Below are 16,543 nucleotides of genomic sequence, written 5' to 3' on the forward strand. Positions count from 1 at the left end.
AAGCTGGAAAATTTACATATCTGCTTTTTCCCAGAGGAAAGAACTGCCTGTTGTGTCCATTTGTGCCCATGTTCAGCACTGCATGCATGTCCCACTCCACAGCGCTGCTCTAAAGTAGCTTTTAATCGCAAATCTAACAGCAATAACAATCTATAAAAGCTGTATATAAAAATAATAAGCAGACGAAGCAGGCCTTGTGTGTTTGTAGGTCTTGTATTTTCCTGTAGGTCAAACCCACGGCTCAGCAAGAGTTCTCGGACATGCTTCCAATTTTCCTTCTAATTAAAGGCTTAGATTAAATAAATATTGACCCAGCTGTTTATGCGGGTCTGTTATTAAGCGCATCGCTCGACTCTATGTTCCTGGAAGTCTTTCTAACATCAGCGATAAGTGTGTTAAGTATCCAGACTATTTATCTGCGGAGTGTAGATTGCGGTACTTCATTTGTCAGTTGTGATGTTTAGTATAATTGTATCTCATTGTGTGTGTGTGTGTGTGTGTGTGTGTGGAACAGGTTTGCGAAGCTGTTGCTGCGGCTGCCTGCGCTGCGTTCCATTGGCCTCAAGTGTCTCGAACACTTGTTCTTCTTCAAGCTCATCGGGGACACGCCCATCGACACCTTCCTCATGGAGATGCTGGAGGCACCCCATCAGATGACGTAAAGATATCACACGCTCCTGTTGCCCGGGGAGACCGGGGGAGGAAGCTAGCCCCTTCTCGTTAACTTAACAAGACTGATCACGTGACGTTATACGCGGGAGAGGGGATCAGCAAAGCCGTTTCCTCCAATCAGTGTCTCGTAACGCGCCCGAGGGGCCTCTTTTTTTTTATACCTTGTATAAAGATATAAATAAAATATTAATAATTCTGAGTGGGACTCAAAGGCAACAGACAATACAGGACATGATGAACCATTCATTCACGTGCGGATAAGTGTAAAAAGATAAAACAAGAGAGAAAACACAACATGAGACTCAGAAGGATCGCTGGAAGTGTCAGGAGGCCGGTGTAGCCGGTTCTGGAGAACGACAGGATTGAAGCTGTGGAGATGATCTTGACTACAGGAGAAGGAAACCGAAGGATGAGCTCCGCGATGGGGCTTTGACGGCCTCAACAACATCCGGCTCCAGGCGTCTGGGGAAACGTGCGCTCAGAGATGGACTGGACGTCGACGTAATCATGACGACGATGATGAGCTTTCAGAGCAGGAGAAGATTTATGGCTTTGAGTGAAAACTCTTGGATTATTGAATGCTAGGCTGTTACTGACTCTCTGTTCTTCAGATAGTGAACAATACCGTCCCACTGTTTCAACCGTATCTTGTGAGGGGACAGGAAGCAAAAACTTGTTGGGTGCAGTGACTCCGCTCACAACTCTTTTCACTGTGTCTCGCTTCCCGTCCGGACGTACGCGGATATTTTTGATCACGTAGTTTCTGCTTTGTCTTTAAGCCTCCTGTCCACACACACATACAAAAAAAAACCATTTCAGGTCACTCAATATAAAGCTTCAAAACTGAAACATTTCATGCGGATGTGAAAAATACGGCTTTGAAAACGATGGTCACAGCACGAGGCTGTGCTTTGAGCTTATTTTTCGGGGCTATCATTTCATATTTGAATGGCGTGATGACAATTTAATTTCACATATTTCCATTTCACCTTCTCTAATGTTATTCTTGAGACGGTTGACATGAAAGTTCATGACGTACTATCGCCACCTACTGGGATTGTGTGGTCATTTTCGTCTTTACTTTTTAACATGGACTGATTTTAACCATTTACAAAAACCATTGTGTGGACAAAACAACATATTTTCCAGAAGACCGTGTGAATGGAGATATTTTCATAGACAACGTTTGTGCGGATGAAGATACCGTTCATTCGGACAGACGGATTTTCTACAGAATTGTCTGTGTGGACAGATTTTATTTTATTTTTTAACAGAACTACGTTTTCAAAACCGTCCATGTACATCTGGGCAGGGCGTCAGAGAAGTCCGGTCACTAAAGCAGGTCTTTTCCGGTACATGAGTTCACTTCCCTCATAGTCAAACCCAGGTTTGGGATGATGCATCACTCGTACACAACGTTACTGCCACACTCAGTATTCATTTCTGTTTCACGACGTGCAATTACCTCCTTCACTCCTCAGTCGTTGGTCCCCGAACCCCTAATTCTTGACGAAACGCCTCAAAGTTTGCAGTTGACCTTCTGAGGACGTTCTTGTTTGTTAGCACTTAACCTTGTATTCTGAGCCTTAGCTGGTTAGTTGGCTCTTGAGGGGAACGGGGCCAAAGACCCTCCACAACCTGCACTTCTCTGGGCAAAACAAGTGTCGTTTAAGATTTTTTTTTGTCTCTTTTTGAGTGTGAAATTTCCTGAGCTATGTAATGTTCCTATATTCTCCATCTTTGTCCCCCCACCCCCACCCCAACCCTGCTGCTGCTGCTGCTGCTGCTTAACTATGCATCTTAGCATTCTTTCCAAAGACTGCCCATGGTGAGGTCGCTATGTTTGTTTTTTCCTTACAAAAAGTCACACCAAACCAACCCTGAGCCTCAGTCTGACTTTTATTTAGAGGTTAAGAGGCAAGCAGAACCAGGGTTTGGTGCCCTGGTGCTAATGTGTATGCATACAGAGCTCTGAGGTTTATTTGCAGTGAGGAAAACGAGAAAGCTGTGAGTGACTTCCCCCTAGTGGCCGATATGCAGCACTGCAGAATTACTTGAAGGATTCCATTTGGGGAAAAAAAAAATGGCACTTTTTCAACCTATATCTTTCCTTCAGCTGGACATAGGATTGGAGAACGTCAGAACATGATTTATTGACCAGTTAATATAATTAACTGAGATTTATAAGCGGAAAAAAACGATCCTTTTTTTAAAAATATGATCGAAGCTGACAGCTTGTTCGATTTTGACAGCCAGCAAAATGGAAAGAGGCTTGAACACAGGAAACAGGATTTCTGATGGGGGGGCTGCAAAAAATAAAATTAAAACGATCCACCGAACGCAAATTTTTAATCACTTAATCACTTCATCAAGCGAGACATTGCCAATGACTTCTGATTAGTCGTTTTAGTTTTTGCACTGTAGCTAAGATGCTAATCTAGCTGACAAGGAAGCACCCAAAATCTTTTTCCTCAGACGGTGTTCAGTTATTTAAAGATTTACTGATATTTAACTTGCTTAGTGTATCAGGAAAAAGAAGAAGAAGAAGAAAAGAACAATACTTTAGAGTGTAGCTGAATATAGTGGCACTATATTGGAGGCGGCCATTTTGTAAAAACAGATATATTTTCGGTATCTGATCAGGTGAAAAGTACGCTTTTCGGCTCTTTTTCAGATAATCAGAAGAAAAACAATTCACCGAAGGAGATTAAACACAGGAATTGTGACCTATAAAAAAAAATAGATGTGATTCGATTGATTAATCAAGTTGCACTAACGCCGATAATTTGTCAATGTTTTTGTGGTAAAAATCTCTCACTCTGTCTTTCTTTCTCTCTGTCTGCTAATTTTTTATTAGCAATGTTGCTAACAAATTTATAAAAAAAATAATAATAATATAAATAATAAAAATTGTCACCTCCCCCGACACCAGGGCTAGCTGCTGACAAGCGTCTGGTCCGACTCCATTTTGACAATCCAGAAGAAAACACATATGGAAAGGAACAAATTCACCAAAGCCTTACGTTTGTTTACCACATGAATCTAATATTTTACACAAGAATACTTCAGGTTACAGACGATAAATGTGTAAATGACACTCTTTAGCTGTTCTTTAGAAGTTTCTATATGATTTCGGCAACTTGTTGAAAAGATTTTGGGTGAGTTAGCGACATTAGCTTTGTAGCTCCAGTGCGAAACCAAAGAATCTTCAGACACTGAATGTGTCGTGTCTAATCACTTATATCTGATGTGATATTACGTTTTGTAATACTTCAATCCAAGAAATCAACCGAAAACCAAAATTACTCCACGATGTCAGCTAACAAACTGTCCATAATTCTGACACGTGGACGATTCTGACAAGCACCTTCAGTCTTACGCTTGGAAAATGGACCTTATTTTTGTTGTTGTTGTTGTTGTTCAACGTGATCAGGTCTTAAGGGAAGGATTGTCACACCACAGGGATCCTGAAGCCATAGACAGATTTGTGAAGTCGGTAACAACCAACACGAGCTCTCCTGCAGCAAACACCACAAGTCCTCTGAACTAAAAAGATCGGCATCGTAAAACGCTTTATATATATACACCGTAAAGCTATATTTTGTCTATATGTACATGTGTATATATTTAGAAATATAAATATAGAGAGATTTAACAAAAAAAAAAAAAATCCTTTCCTTAAATGTTTCCAATGTTTGAAAGAGAGATAGAGAGAAAGAGAAGTGCTTAAGTAACACCTACTAAACGAATAATTGCACTGTGTCATATTTTCGGAAAGGTTCTACGAGTGTTTCGTATGTATGTTGAAAAGAAAATCGCCGAAGTACTAGCAGCTCTGAGCGCGAACACACGATCACGCACCAGCTCCTTCACTGTTTTACAATCACAATCATCCTTACGAGACCTCAAGAACTGCGACAACGAAGCCAAAAAGAAACCAAGCGTGAGGCGAAGAAGAAGAAGAAGAAGAAGAAGAAGCCGTCTTGCTCTATCAGCTGTGTGTATATACAACGTGGCAATCCTCAAAAAACGGGTTTTTTCAGGTGCGTTTTTTAAAAAACCTGAGTCTTTTCAGCTATTAATCAGCGCTAATCAGGAAAGTCTTTGATTACGATTGTGATTATGATCCGAATCGACTCCATGAGTTCTGAAATAAAGGAGTGAGAGGAAAAATTCTAATCGCCTAATGAGGATGATCTTTGACCGTAACAATCACTTGTTTAGTTGCTACAGAAAAAAATAAGAGAGAGAGAGAGAGAGAGAGAGACACCTAAAAAGATCTATTTTTGTACAAATGTAATTTTATCTCTTGCTTATGTCTCTTCATGCCGCCCTTCCATACCTCCTTTCGTAGGCTTTTGTATACGTTGTGTAAAATGTGGAAGAGAGGAGAAACTCGGATCTCTTTAAAAGTCGGGGACAGGAAAAGAGGAGAGGTCACCGGTGACGCCCCCTTTTGCAGCTTTTGCCTGTACTTTTGTTTTTGTTTTGATTTTCTTTCTTTCTTTCTTTTTTCATGTCACTGAGTGTCAGGATCCTCTGCTTTTTTTTTTTTGTCCGTTTTTAAAGATGTTATTTGTGCTTTGTTCGTTGTTGTTCTTTCATGAGAATAGGAAAAAAACAATTAAAGTTTAAAAAGATGAAAAGTGGCGTTTGTTCTTTTATTGACTTACTGTAAGCATTCTGCTGTAGTGCATGGGCTTGTATACAGTATACACCGATCAGGCATAACATTATGACTACTGAGAGGTGAAGTGAATAACTGATGATCTCCTCATCATGGTACCTGTTAGTAGGTGGGTTATATTATGTTCACAGCAAGTGAACATTTTGTCCTCAAAGTTGATGTTAGAAGCAGAAAAAATGGACAAGCGTAAGGATTTGAGCGAGTTTGACAAAGGACCAAATTGTGATGGCTGGACGAATGGATCAAAGCATCTCCAAAACTGCAGCTCTTGTGGGGTGTTCCCGGTCTGCAGTGGTCAGTATCTATCAAAAGTGGTCCAAGGAAGGAACAGTGACAGGGTCATGGGTGACCAAGGATCATTGATGCACGTGGGGAGTGAAGGCTGGCCCGTGTGATCCGATCCAACAGACTGTTGCTCAAATTGCTGAAGAAGTTAATGCTGGTTCTGATAGAAAGGGGTCAGAATGCACAGTGCAGGACGGGTCAGGGCTGCTTTGGCAGCAAAAGGGGGACCAACACCAATATTAGTCAGGTGGTCATAACGTTATGCCTGGTCAGTCTGAAAGGTGCCATGAAGTGTTATTCACTTCAGAGGTCAGTAAAGTTATGCCTGATCGGTGTGTACGTACATGAGCATACTCAGTCACTGCTCGTGACATCGTATCTGCATCAAATTTCTCTCATGTGAATCTACATCAGCCTCAGTCTGAAGTTCACATCATTCTGTGTTTCTGTTGTTCTTGGGTCCATAAACATCAACAGTGTGTGTAGACCAAAAAAATGGAGTCTTATTTTATTAGAAACTCATTTTCCACCAGTTTCTCCTCACTAGATACATTGCTGGAATCAGTTGTGGATCGACAGCACGATGAGCTGATGTTTTACTTCGCACCATGACGCAATCTGATTGATGTGTGTGTGTGTGTATATATGTATATATATATATATATATATATATATATATGTATATATATATATATATATATATATATATATATATATATATATATATATATATATATATATATATATATATATATATATATATATATATATATATATATATATATATATATATATATAAAAAAAAAAGAACAACTTTATTGAGTCACAGGTCAAGTCCAGTTTCTCATGCAGCCCTTGTAACACACTGAAATTCAACAGAGAGAGAGAGAGAGAGAGAGAGAGAGAGAGAGAGATAGCAGAGGTTGATTTAACGCCAACCTTCACTTTGCAGGAAAATACAACACTCATCCACCATTATTACTACTGCACACACAGTAAGAGCACAAAGAAAAGAGAGCGGGTTAAAACCGAGAAGCTGAATGGAAGGTTACACAAACCTGAGGCAGTGTTAAAGCCCAGCTTGATATTTGGTCACTATGGTCCACAGATGCAGCTACATAACATATAAAGCAACTTTGCGTCTGAGCACAGAAAGACTAAAGTATTGCAGGATGATTAATTTATACATAATCGATTTTTTACAGTGACCCCGGGACCTGCGATTTCATTCTTATTCCCAATTTTCCTTACATTATCAAGGCATCTCTCTTGACGGTTTTGTTCTAACCTGAAGCAGCGCTCCTTCTAAGTCGAAATCTAAGGTGGTCATAACACTTAATACCGTGATAACAAATCTGAGCGTTTCTGTTCGGCGTGTAGGATCTCAACTGCACAAATGCTTGCACTGATTGCAATCAGTTTCAAATAAGCAGGGTGTGTGTGTGTGTGACTACAGCAGAACACTGGATATTCACAGAATACGTCGGATCACATCAGATAGTCATGTAATGAAAACCGTGTGCATGTTGAACAGGAACATGAAGCGTGAGGAAGTGCGAGAGTTCACATGTCTAGAAAATGTCTCAACGTTACAGGAAAACACACAAGAAGGAATAAAGGAATAATCGAAAGATGTTCAAACTAAAACTCAGGACAAAAATAAATGAATGCTAGTGAAAAAGTCATTTTTTTTTATAAAAGATTATAAAGAGTGGAATTCTTCCTTTATAGAGAAATACGTGACAGCAAAACGTTAGTCTTCTTTATACCATTTCACACCGTGGGCTCTAACCGTGTAGCCGCTTTAATAAATTCCACCTTAAAATGGCACCGAATCAGGCACACCATAAACACTGGCAGACAGACGACAACTAGACCAGTGTCACGTGTGAGAACTGGTGACTGGACAACAAACCCATGGGTCACTTCTGGCTGGAGTTAATGTACAAAAAAAAAAATCAACACATTCTACAAAACAGAACAAGTGAGAAAGCCTGTTAAGCCTAGGAGAGGAATCGAAGCTGCCTAGAATCTACAAGACCAAAATATACACGTATCAGCGCTGAGGGGTTTAACTGATCAAAGAAGGGAACAGCTCATGTTTAGGTAAGGCAGAGAGATACAGACAGACAGAGAAAGAGAGAGAGTGAGTGGAGAGTGTTTTAGTGCAGAGACGGTTTAAAAGAAGTGGTGTTGTGGTATTTTTTTTGTAACGCGAGTCTCTCTGCGTCGGCTGCTCTGGACACGTGCGTACGCCGTGCTTCCTGCCGAGACCAGGTGATCATGGGTATGAACGGCCTTGGCCTCGTGGTTCCTCGTAATAAATGTCCTTCTTCCCCAAAAAAATGAAAAATACAAAATTAAAAAAAAAAAAGCAACGATAATAAAATAAAGCCTGCGCGTGTTCTAGCTTAGCAGTCGCTCTTCCACAGCTTGATGGTCTTGTCGTTCTCTAGTGCTGCTGATGCGATGATGTTCTCTGTCGGGTGGCAGGCGGTCGAGATCACGACATCTGGAGGAAAAGGAGAAAGGAGACCGTTTACTGGGAGTGGTATATACTGCTGAATTCTCAAATCTGATTGGTCAGGTGGTGGAAAAATTCTCTGATAGCAGCTTAAACTGTAAGCTGTGCAAGATCCTAGCAGACATGACATAACCGCCTAGCAACAACTGGAAACTGGAAGTGAGGGCATGAAGCCTTTATTATCGTCACACATACATTACAGCACAGTGGAATTCTTTTCTACGAAATATCCCAGCTTAGGAAGTTGGGGTCAGAGCAGAGGGGAAGATAAATATAGAATCTACTGCCCCATCATCACCACTACCCACAAGGTGGACATATTTTATACTATATAAATATTGTATTTACTGCCCCATCACCACCACTGCGCCTGTGGTGGCATACTACATACACTATATAAATATAGCATTTACTGCCCCGTCAACACCACCGCCCCCGTGGTGGCATACTACATACACTATATAAATATAGTATTTACAATCCCCATCACCACCACTGCCCCTGTGGTAGCATACTATATAAATATAGTTTTTACTGCCCCATCACAACCACTGTCCCTGTGGTGGCATACTATACACTATATAAATATAGTATTTACTGCCCCCATGACCACCACTGCCCCCGTGGTAGTATACTATATACTATATAAATATAGTATTTACTGCCCCGTCATCACCACTGCCCCCATGGTGACATACTATATACTACCTATAGTATTTACTGCCTCATCACCACCACTGCCCCTGTGGTGGCATACTATGTACTATAAAAATATAGTATTTACAGCACCCATAACCACCACTGTCCCTGTGGTAGCATACTACATAAATATAGTATTTACTGCCCCCATGGTGGCATACTATATAAATATAGTATTTACAGCCCCATCACCACCACTGCCCCCATGGTGGCATACTATATACTATATAAATATAGTATTTACAGCCCCATCACCACCACTGCCCCCATGGTGGCATACTATATACTATATAAATATAGTATTTACAGCCCCATCACCACCACTGCCCCCATGGTGGCATACTATATACTATCTACAGTATTTACTGCCCCGTCACCACCACCGCCCCTATGGTAGCATACTATATAAATATAGTATTTACTGCCCCCATCACGGCATACTATATAATATATAAATACTATAGCAACCACCTAGTCACAATTAATCTAATACTAATAATAAACAGATTAAAAAACCTTATGTTTAACAATAATGTTAAATGTAGAACTGTTCATATGGTGACTTTTCTTTTGTAAGGAGATGTTCCAAAGAGACTCTGAGCACGTGGTGTAATATATATATATATTTTTAATACATTTTTTAACCATTAAAATGAAAGACCAGCTCTGTTCAGCTCTAGAGTAGCATTTCTGGCTATAGTTGTTTCTTTACCTGTGTGACCTTGCAGCTTTTGTACGATCTCCTTAGTCTGCAAGTTCCAGATGTAAACCATGTTGTCTTCCGAGCCTGAGACGATCCACTGAGAGGGGGGAAGAGTTAATAATACAGTCAGAAAAATCACAAAACAATAAAATTACCTATGCTTAAGCAATAATTTTAACATTCAAAATAAAAGTCCCACACACTAAAAGCTGAGAGCGCCTTACCTTGCCGCCTGTGACGGAGAAATTCGCAAATATGCAATATTTCTCGTTTTTGTGACCTGTGTACGTTTTCAAGCACTAATAAAAAAAAATAATAATAATAAAGTTAGTTAATAAGCAGAAAATCTTCAGTGTAAATTGCAGGCCAATTTTCTCATTAAAAATAATGTTGCAGCGTTTTCCAGAGTTACAGCCCTCACCTTTCCTTTGCTGTAATCCCAAAGCTTCAGGGTGCTATATAAACAACATAAATGGTTTTAAACTGCAGCATTTCTAATCAATGTGCTCGAAAAACAAATATTATAAATTAAACGTGTTATAATCAGAATCAGCAGGAGGGCTGGTACTCACTTATCCAGCGTGGCAGCCAGAATGTATTTGCCATTGGGGGAAAACTTCACAAAGGACACAGGGGGGTTGTCATCATCTGAGGAAGACATGCGGCGTTAGATGATGATGCCGATTATTCTATATCTGCCAGCTTTTACAGACGTTCTAGTGCTTAATAGAGTTTAAGAACTTACCAATGAGTGTTTTAAGGCACTGGCCTGATGCTGTGTCCCAAATACGGCTGTAACAACATTTAAACCGAGCATTAATGACAAGCTCAAGATCATTAACTGTTCTCCACCAAAACAAGCATAACATTATGACCACCTGCCTAATATTGGTGTTGGGCCCCCTTTTGCTGCCAAAACAGCCCTGACCCGTCCTGCACTGTGTATTCTGACCCCTTTCTATCAGAACCATCATTAACTTCTTCAGCAATCTGAGCAACAGTAGCTCATCTGTTGGATCGGATCACACGGGCCAGCCTTCACTCCCCATATGCATCAATGATCCTTGGCCACCCATGACCCTGTTGCCGGTTCACCACTGTTCCTTCCATGAACATTTTTGACCACTGCAGACCGGGAACACCCCACAAGAGCTGCAGTTTTGGAGATGCTCTGATCCAGTGGTCTACCCATCACAATCTGGCCCTGGTCAAACTCAATCAAATCCTTACACTTGTCCATTTTTCCTGCTTCTAACTGCATGATGAGGAAATCATCAGTCTTATTCACGGCACCTCCAAGTAGTCATAATATTATGCCTGATCGATGTATATAACAGGTTTGAGCGTTCTTATGAAGTTTACTCACCACAGGCCATCGTAGCTGCTGGACACTATCAGAGAGCCATCTCTGTTAAAATGGACCTGAAGCCGGAAAAGTTACATATAAAACGTCATTTATGCCACGACTAGTTAAAGCTTTATTACCTATAATAACTGAAAAGAGTCGTGTTCTTGCTAGTAATGTTGATTAGTTTTCTAGATCGGCATGCCCTCTTGTATTTTACTGCCTATGTAATGTTTACAGACTTGCAGCAGAAAAGCGGATACTCACTGCAGAGACCGGGTCCGAGTGAGCAGGCAACGTTTTCAGACACTTCCCCGTCTTAACGTCCCATATCCGAACGCTCTCGTCAAACTTGCGTGATGGAAAAAACACATTTAGCATTCAAGCGTCTTATATAATGACGTGAAGGGAAAAGAAGCAGGAGGAAGTGAACTTACTGATCCAGACACGATGAGATTGGACTGAGGATTGAAATTACAGCAGAACACATAGTTGCTGTGGCCCTTCAAGGTTTTCAGGCATTTTCCCTAAGAAATCAAAGAGGAGGGGGGGAAAATCATCATCATCATCATCATCCTCAATAAACCATCATCCTCAACCATACCCTTGGTTTTACTCATTATTCCTACAACATAGTAATATTTTTTCATGACTTACGGAGCTGACGTCCCAGATCTTCAGTGTTTTGTCATCAGATGCCGAGACCAGGAGGTTGGAATCGGAGGACCAGGCCACGTCTGAGATTCCCTGTAGGCAGACGATCATGAGAACAAGACTGAGCCTCTTTTAAACCCCCTGGCATACCCCCAGGTTCAAACTCTGATGTAATATGAAAGCTCTATGATTTAATCAGCACAGACCCAGACTCTTGTTTGTACATTGAGTAACAAATCCCAGATGATTTAAGGATCCAGATTAAATCAAAACATGTAATCATGATCAGTGAGTCAACAACTGGCTAAAGCAAATAGTCCTAGAGTGGATAGAAAGTTTTTCTGGTTGCAGTTTAGGAGTTAGGAAATCGTAATACTTGTTCAGGATTAAACTTCATTTTTGCTCAATTTGTTATTCTTAGCTTTAATTAATTTAATGCCCACGTGACTGAGCAACACTGCGTAAATAAATAAATAAATAAATAAATAAATAGAACCATGATATAATTCCGGTTTTAAATACACATAATAAAATTTAAAATACAAATGCATTGATCTTAAGCTGTGTTTGAATGACATGAAACATTCCCATCCAAACACTTAACTAAAAATGTCAATCCACAGACACCAAGTTGTCTGATGTAATGATGCAACAATCTAAACTTGTCTACACTGAATAAGAAATCTACTACAGAGAGAGAGAGAGAGAGAGAGAGAGAGAGAGAGAGAGAGAAAGAGAGAGTGAGAGGCAGACAGAGAGAGACAGACAGACAGAAAGAGATAGAGAGAGAGAGAGAGAGAGAGAGAGAGAGAGAGAGAGTGAGAGGCAGACAGAGAGAGACAGACAGACAGAAAGAGATAGAGAGAGAGAGAGAGAGACAGAGAGAGAGAGAGAGAGAGAGAGACAGACACACAGAGAGAGAGAGAGAGAGAGAGAGAGAGACAGACAGAAACACAGAGAAAAAAAGAGATAGGGGGGGCAGACAGAAACAGACAGACAGACAGACAGAGAGAGAGTGAGAGAGAGAGAGAGAGAGAGACACATCACAATCCCTGATAACATGAACAACTCCTCATGCTAGAAAATTTGGTGTAAAGAACAAAACTCAGCTTCCACTTACAAGTTTGTGTCCGGATATTGTCTTCTCAAACTTCCCATCATACGCACCCCAGATTTTGATAAGTTTATCGGCAGCTGAAAAACAAGGCCAGTCATAAGTCCACAAACGGTCAAAGAATGCTGCAAAACCATCTTCTGTCTAATTATTACTTCCTGTGTGTGGAGACAAATATACTCACTCGCTTATTTAGCTCTACTCACAAAAAACCCCGGCAATGTGATGCTATTAATAACTGCCTCGCCTTCATTTATGTTATTACCGTTTAATTCAAAGTATTGTTGTTATAACAGATTTATTTTAACATCCTATGAATATTCAGCACCCCTATAAAATACACAGATGGACTCTTCCACCTAAACGTGAAGCTTTTTATCCTGAATTAAGTTTCCTCCCTGTTCTGGTGAATCACAAAAACATAATGCTCCAAAATAATTTCAGTATAAAGCCATTGTTAACTTGTACGAGGGGTCATTAATGGAGTAGTGATGAACTCGATGAATATACTCACACGAACTGGCGAGCCACTCCCCACTCGGACTGAACTTGACCGAGGACACGGCCTTCGTGTGGCCCGCGAGGGTGAACTTCAGTGTGTAGTTAGGCTTCGCGGGTGCGGACTATATCGGGATAAAAACGGAAAACAGGGCAGTGAGATGCAGCGACACATTTTGCATGAACGCTAGAATCACAGACAGTAAATAAATCACTTCTTACTGTGTTACAGTCAGGAGGAGCAAAGTGGTAGGTGTTTACAGGAAGTCATTTACTCCAAAGAAAAAGTCTGTCCTTTTGTGAAGGTAAGACGTCTCCGAGTGGTGCATTTAACACATTTAAAATCGTCACATGATCGTTTCTCACTAATTTGTTTACTCAGTTGTCGATGGTGCTATATTGAGGTATAAAATTCATTTCAGAGGATGTCGAGGAACCACAGCTCCAACCGGTGGTTAGGGCAGTGGAGGCTCAACTGGTTAAGGTTCTGGAGGGGTTGAAGCTCAAACCTCAACACCACCAAGCTGCCAATGTTGGTCCCTTAAACCTTTCTGCTTCAGAGGCTCTGTATCACGACTGACCCTGCGCTCTGACCCCAGCTTTGGAAGTTGTGGAAAAAAAGAATTTCACCTTGCTGTAATGTATGTGATAATTAAAGGCTTCTGCCTCTTCTTCAAACAATTACAGGATATGTGTAGGAGCTATTATATAGACTATATTGCCAAAAGTTTTGGGACACCCCTCCAAATCACTGAATTCAGGTGTTGTTTTTCAGGGTTTGTGCTTGACTCCTTAGGTCCAGTGAAAGGAACTCAATGCTTCAGCATATCAAAACATTTTGGACAATTTCATGCTTTGTGGGAACCATTTTGGGATGGCCCCTTCCTGTTCCAACATGACTGCACACCAGTGACCAAAGCAAGGTCCATAAAGACAAGTTTGGTGTGGAGTTTGGCGTCTTGCACAGAGACCTGACCTCAACCCCATAGAACACCTTTGGGATTTCCACAAGTTTTGGGTGTGTTTATGGGAATTTTTGACTGTTCCTCTAGAAGCGTATTTGTGAGGTCAGGCACTGATGTTAGACGAGGAGGCCTGGCTCGCAATCTCTGCTCTAATTCATCCCAAAGGTGTTCTATGGGGTTGAGGTCAGGACTCTGTGCAGGCCAGTCAAGTTCCTCCACACCAAATTGACTCATCCATGTCTTTATGGACCTTGCTTTGTGCACACTACCCCCTCGTTGATTATTTTCCTAACAACAGCGCTCTCCTGAGTAGTATACTCACATAACAATGTAAGAATTGTACAAATAGATCCGCCTTCAAAATAACAACCCTTCATGAAACGATGAATAAGAAATTTGACCTGTCTGATAATAACACAAGGTACAAGGAAGCAGAGAAAAGCTAAAATAATACAACAGGCCATGTGACACACCAGGGTGTTTTTTTAATACTGTAATAAACTGATTGGATAAACATAGACTGATTGTTTTTTTGGTTTTTTTTAATCACACATCATAAAGTTGCTTACTTTACTCTGGCTGGCCGAGGCAGCGGAGGCTGTCGGCGTTTTAGTCGATTCAGTCTCTGGTTTCTTCTCTTCACTTGCCATAGTGAGTGAGGAGCAGGGACTGGGGATAGAGACGCTGCTTCCACCTCAGCCGGACTGACGGATATAAAAAAAAAAACATGAGAATAAATGTTGAAATAAATAAGTAGCTTTCATATTACAGAGGAAAATTTAAAGTCAACAGTAATAAGAGTATTATAACAGAGTTACAAACAAATGAGTTAGCTAATAGCTTTATTTGATTTCTCTCTTTGGAGGCAAGGAGTTAGATTTGTCTTAGAAATGGAAATTTTTCTGAAATGGATATTAAATGGATATTATTCTGAATTTTTTTATTTCTAACATTTATATTTATTATAGATAGATAGATAGATAGATAGATAGATAGATAGATAGATAGAACAGATGAATGGATTGGTAGAGATATAGGTGGATGGAAGGATAGACAGACAGACAGACAGACAGACAGACAGACAGACAGACAGACAGACAGACAGACAGACAGACAGACAGATAGATAGATAGATAGATAGATAGAAAGAACAGATGAATGGATTGGTAGAGATATAGGTGGATGGAAGGATAGACAGACAGACAGACAGATAGATAGATAGATAGATAGATAGATAGATAGATAGATAGATAGATAGATAGATAGGCAGATGTATGTATGTATGGATGGATGATAGATACCTTAAATACATTAATATTTCAGTAATATAAAATAAATAACTACATATATTAATAAAAATGCAAGTGATAATAACGCAATACCTACATGTATTACTGTACCTATAGTTAGTGTTGAAGATAGCTGCAGCAACTAATAACTCAATTATACATTAATTCATGAAGCTAGTCAGTAAAATGATGCGGTTAGCTAGCGTTACTGCAGGACTACGCTAATTATGCTAATGCTACACCGAACACAGCGAACGTTATATAGCAAACGTAAAGTCGGCGACTAATAAACCGTTAACTGGACCTAATCTAACAGTACTATATCAGAAAAATAAAGTCTTTATTAAGTAAACTGCTTTACAAAATGTGCTCTAAAAACGCAGACGAAGCGGAGGTTACTCTTGTTTAGCAGGGGGAGAAAGCAAAATGAGGCCTACCAGGGCTGTATTCCAAATAGTTCATTGCTTTCTATTTAGGTGCACTCGATCACCTTAAGGAAGTGCGGCTTATGCGCCCTTAAACGGAGCGCCCTAAACGCTCACTCGGAGCCGTTTAGGATACAGCCAAGGAAAACCCGACAGAACGTTAAGCTAACGTTAACTGGCTAGCGAAATGCCTAATGGAAACGCTTCAATATCACTTTGAGATCCAACACAGTGTAATTTAATAGCCTGTAATTAAAAGAAAAACATTTAACGATGTTTCTTTTCTAATCCCGGCCGCTTAGAAATGGCCCGAAGCGCCCTAAAAGAAACTCCATTCTCTGTGCACACTGCAAAATCCTTTTACATTCATTCAAACAATACAAGATCATGTAGAAAACATCTCTCACCCTCCGACTCTGTAGGCGAGCGACGTGGTTTTAAATCTCCAAATGGACCAGAAGCCTTTACCCCGAAATAAATGCGGTTAGTTCGCGTGAAAACACCACGTTTTTGTGTTTACATTGAATCGGTACACTGTGCAGGGTTTGATGGAGCGAGTCCAGGCGGGGAAATGTGGCGTGGAGGTGAGTAATGCGCATGCGCAAAGATGGAGGCGCGGAGGGAAAAAATATCTGCAAAGCGCTCTAGTTTTCTAATAAGGGTATTTGTTTAGATTGGTTTAA

At 40.5% G+C, this 16,543-nt stretch overlaps 2 protein-coding genes across 7 annotated transcripts in view; one reads left to right on the forward strand and one right to left on the reverse strand.

Moving 5' to 3' along the window:
• The window catches only part of rxraa (retinoid X receptor, alpha a), a 159,427-nt gene extending 154,109 nt beyond the window's left edge, over positions 1-5,318 (forward strand). For all 6 annotated transcript variants that reach the window (XM_058415268.1, XM_058415270.1, XM_058415266.1 and 3 more), the window contains one exon: positions 515-5,318. In XM_058415268.1, coding sequence (XP_058271251.1) covers positions 515-662 — 148 coding nt within the window. In that variant the 3' untranslated portion in view covers positions 663-5,318. The remainder of the gene's footprint in view (positions 1-514) is intronic.
• Positions 5,319-7,044: 1,726 nt separating this feature from the next.
• Positions 7,045-16,443, reverse strand: wdr5 (WD repeat domain 5). The gene is made up of 14 exons (XM_058416178.1): positions 16,268-16,443; positions 14,716-14,850; positions 13,198-13,306; positions 12,690-12,763; positions 11,573-11,662; positions 11,353-11,442; positions 11,183-11,266; positions 10,937-10,992; positions 10,316-10,362; positions 10,143-10,218; positions 9,992-10,025; positions 9,795-9,869; positions 9,580-9,667; positions 7,045-8,156 (listed from the first exon to the last, which is right to left on the reverse strand). The coding sequence occupies exons 2-14, from the start codon at positions 14,794-14,796 to the stop codon at positions 8,056-8,058; spliced, it is 1,005 nt and encodes a 334-aa protein (XP_058272161.1). The 5' UTR covers positions 14,797-14,850; positions 16,268-16,443; the 3' UTR covers positions 7,045-8,055.
• Between the last annotated feature and the right edge of the window lie 100 nt (positions 16,444-16,543).

The sequence above is a fragment of the Hemibagrus wyckioides genome, linkage group LG18 (genome assembly GCF_019097595.1).
Source record: "Hemibagrus wyckioides isolate EC202008001 linkage group LG18, SWU_Hwy_1.0, whole genome shotgun sequence".
Lineage (NCBI taxonomy): Eukaryota > Metazoa > Chordata > Actinopteri > Siluriformes > Bagridae > Hemibagrus > Hemibagrus wyckioides.

Bases quoted from the DNA above. Each gene is read 5' to 3' on its own strand.
- wdr5 (XM_058416178.1), bottom strand. From the start codon at position 14,796: ATGGCAAGTGAAGAGAAGAAACCAGAGACTGAATCGACTAAAACGCCG. The intron at 10,993-11,182 runs GTGAGTATCCGC...TTCCGGCTTCAG, and splicing joins ACTCGGACCCGGTCTCTGCA to GTCCATTTTAACAGAGATGG. The intron at 9,668-9,794 runs GTAAGGCGCTCT...CCCCCCTCTCAG, and splicing joins TCTCCGTCACAGGCGGCAAG to TGGATCGTCTCAGGCTCGGA.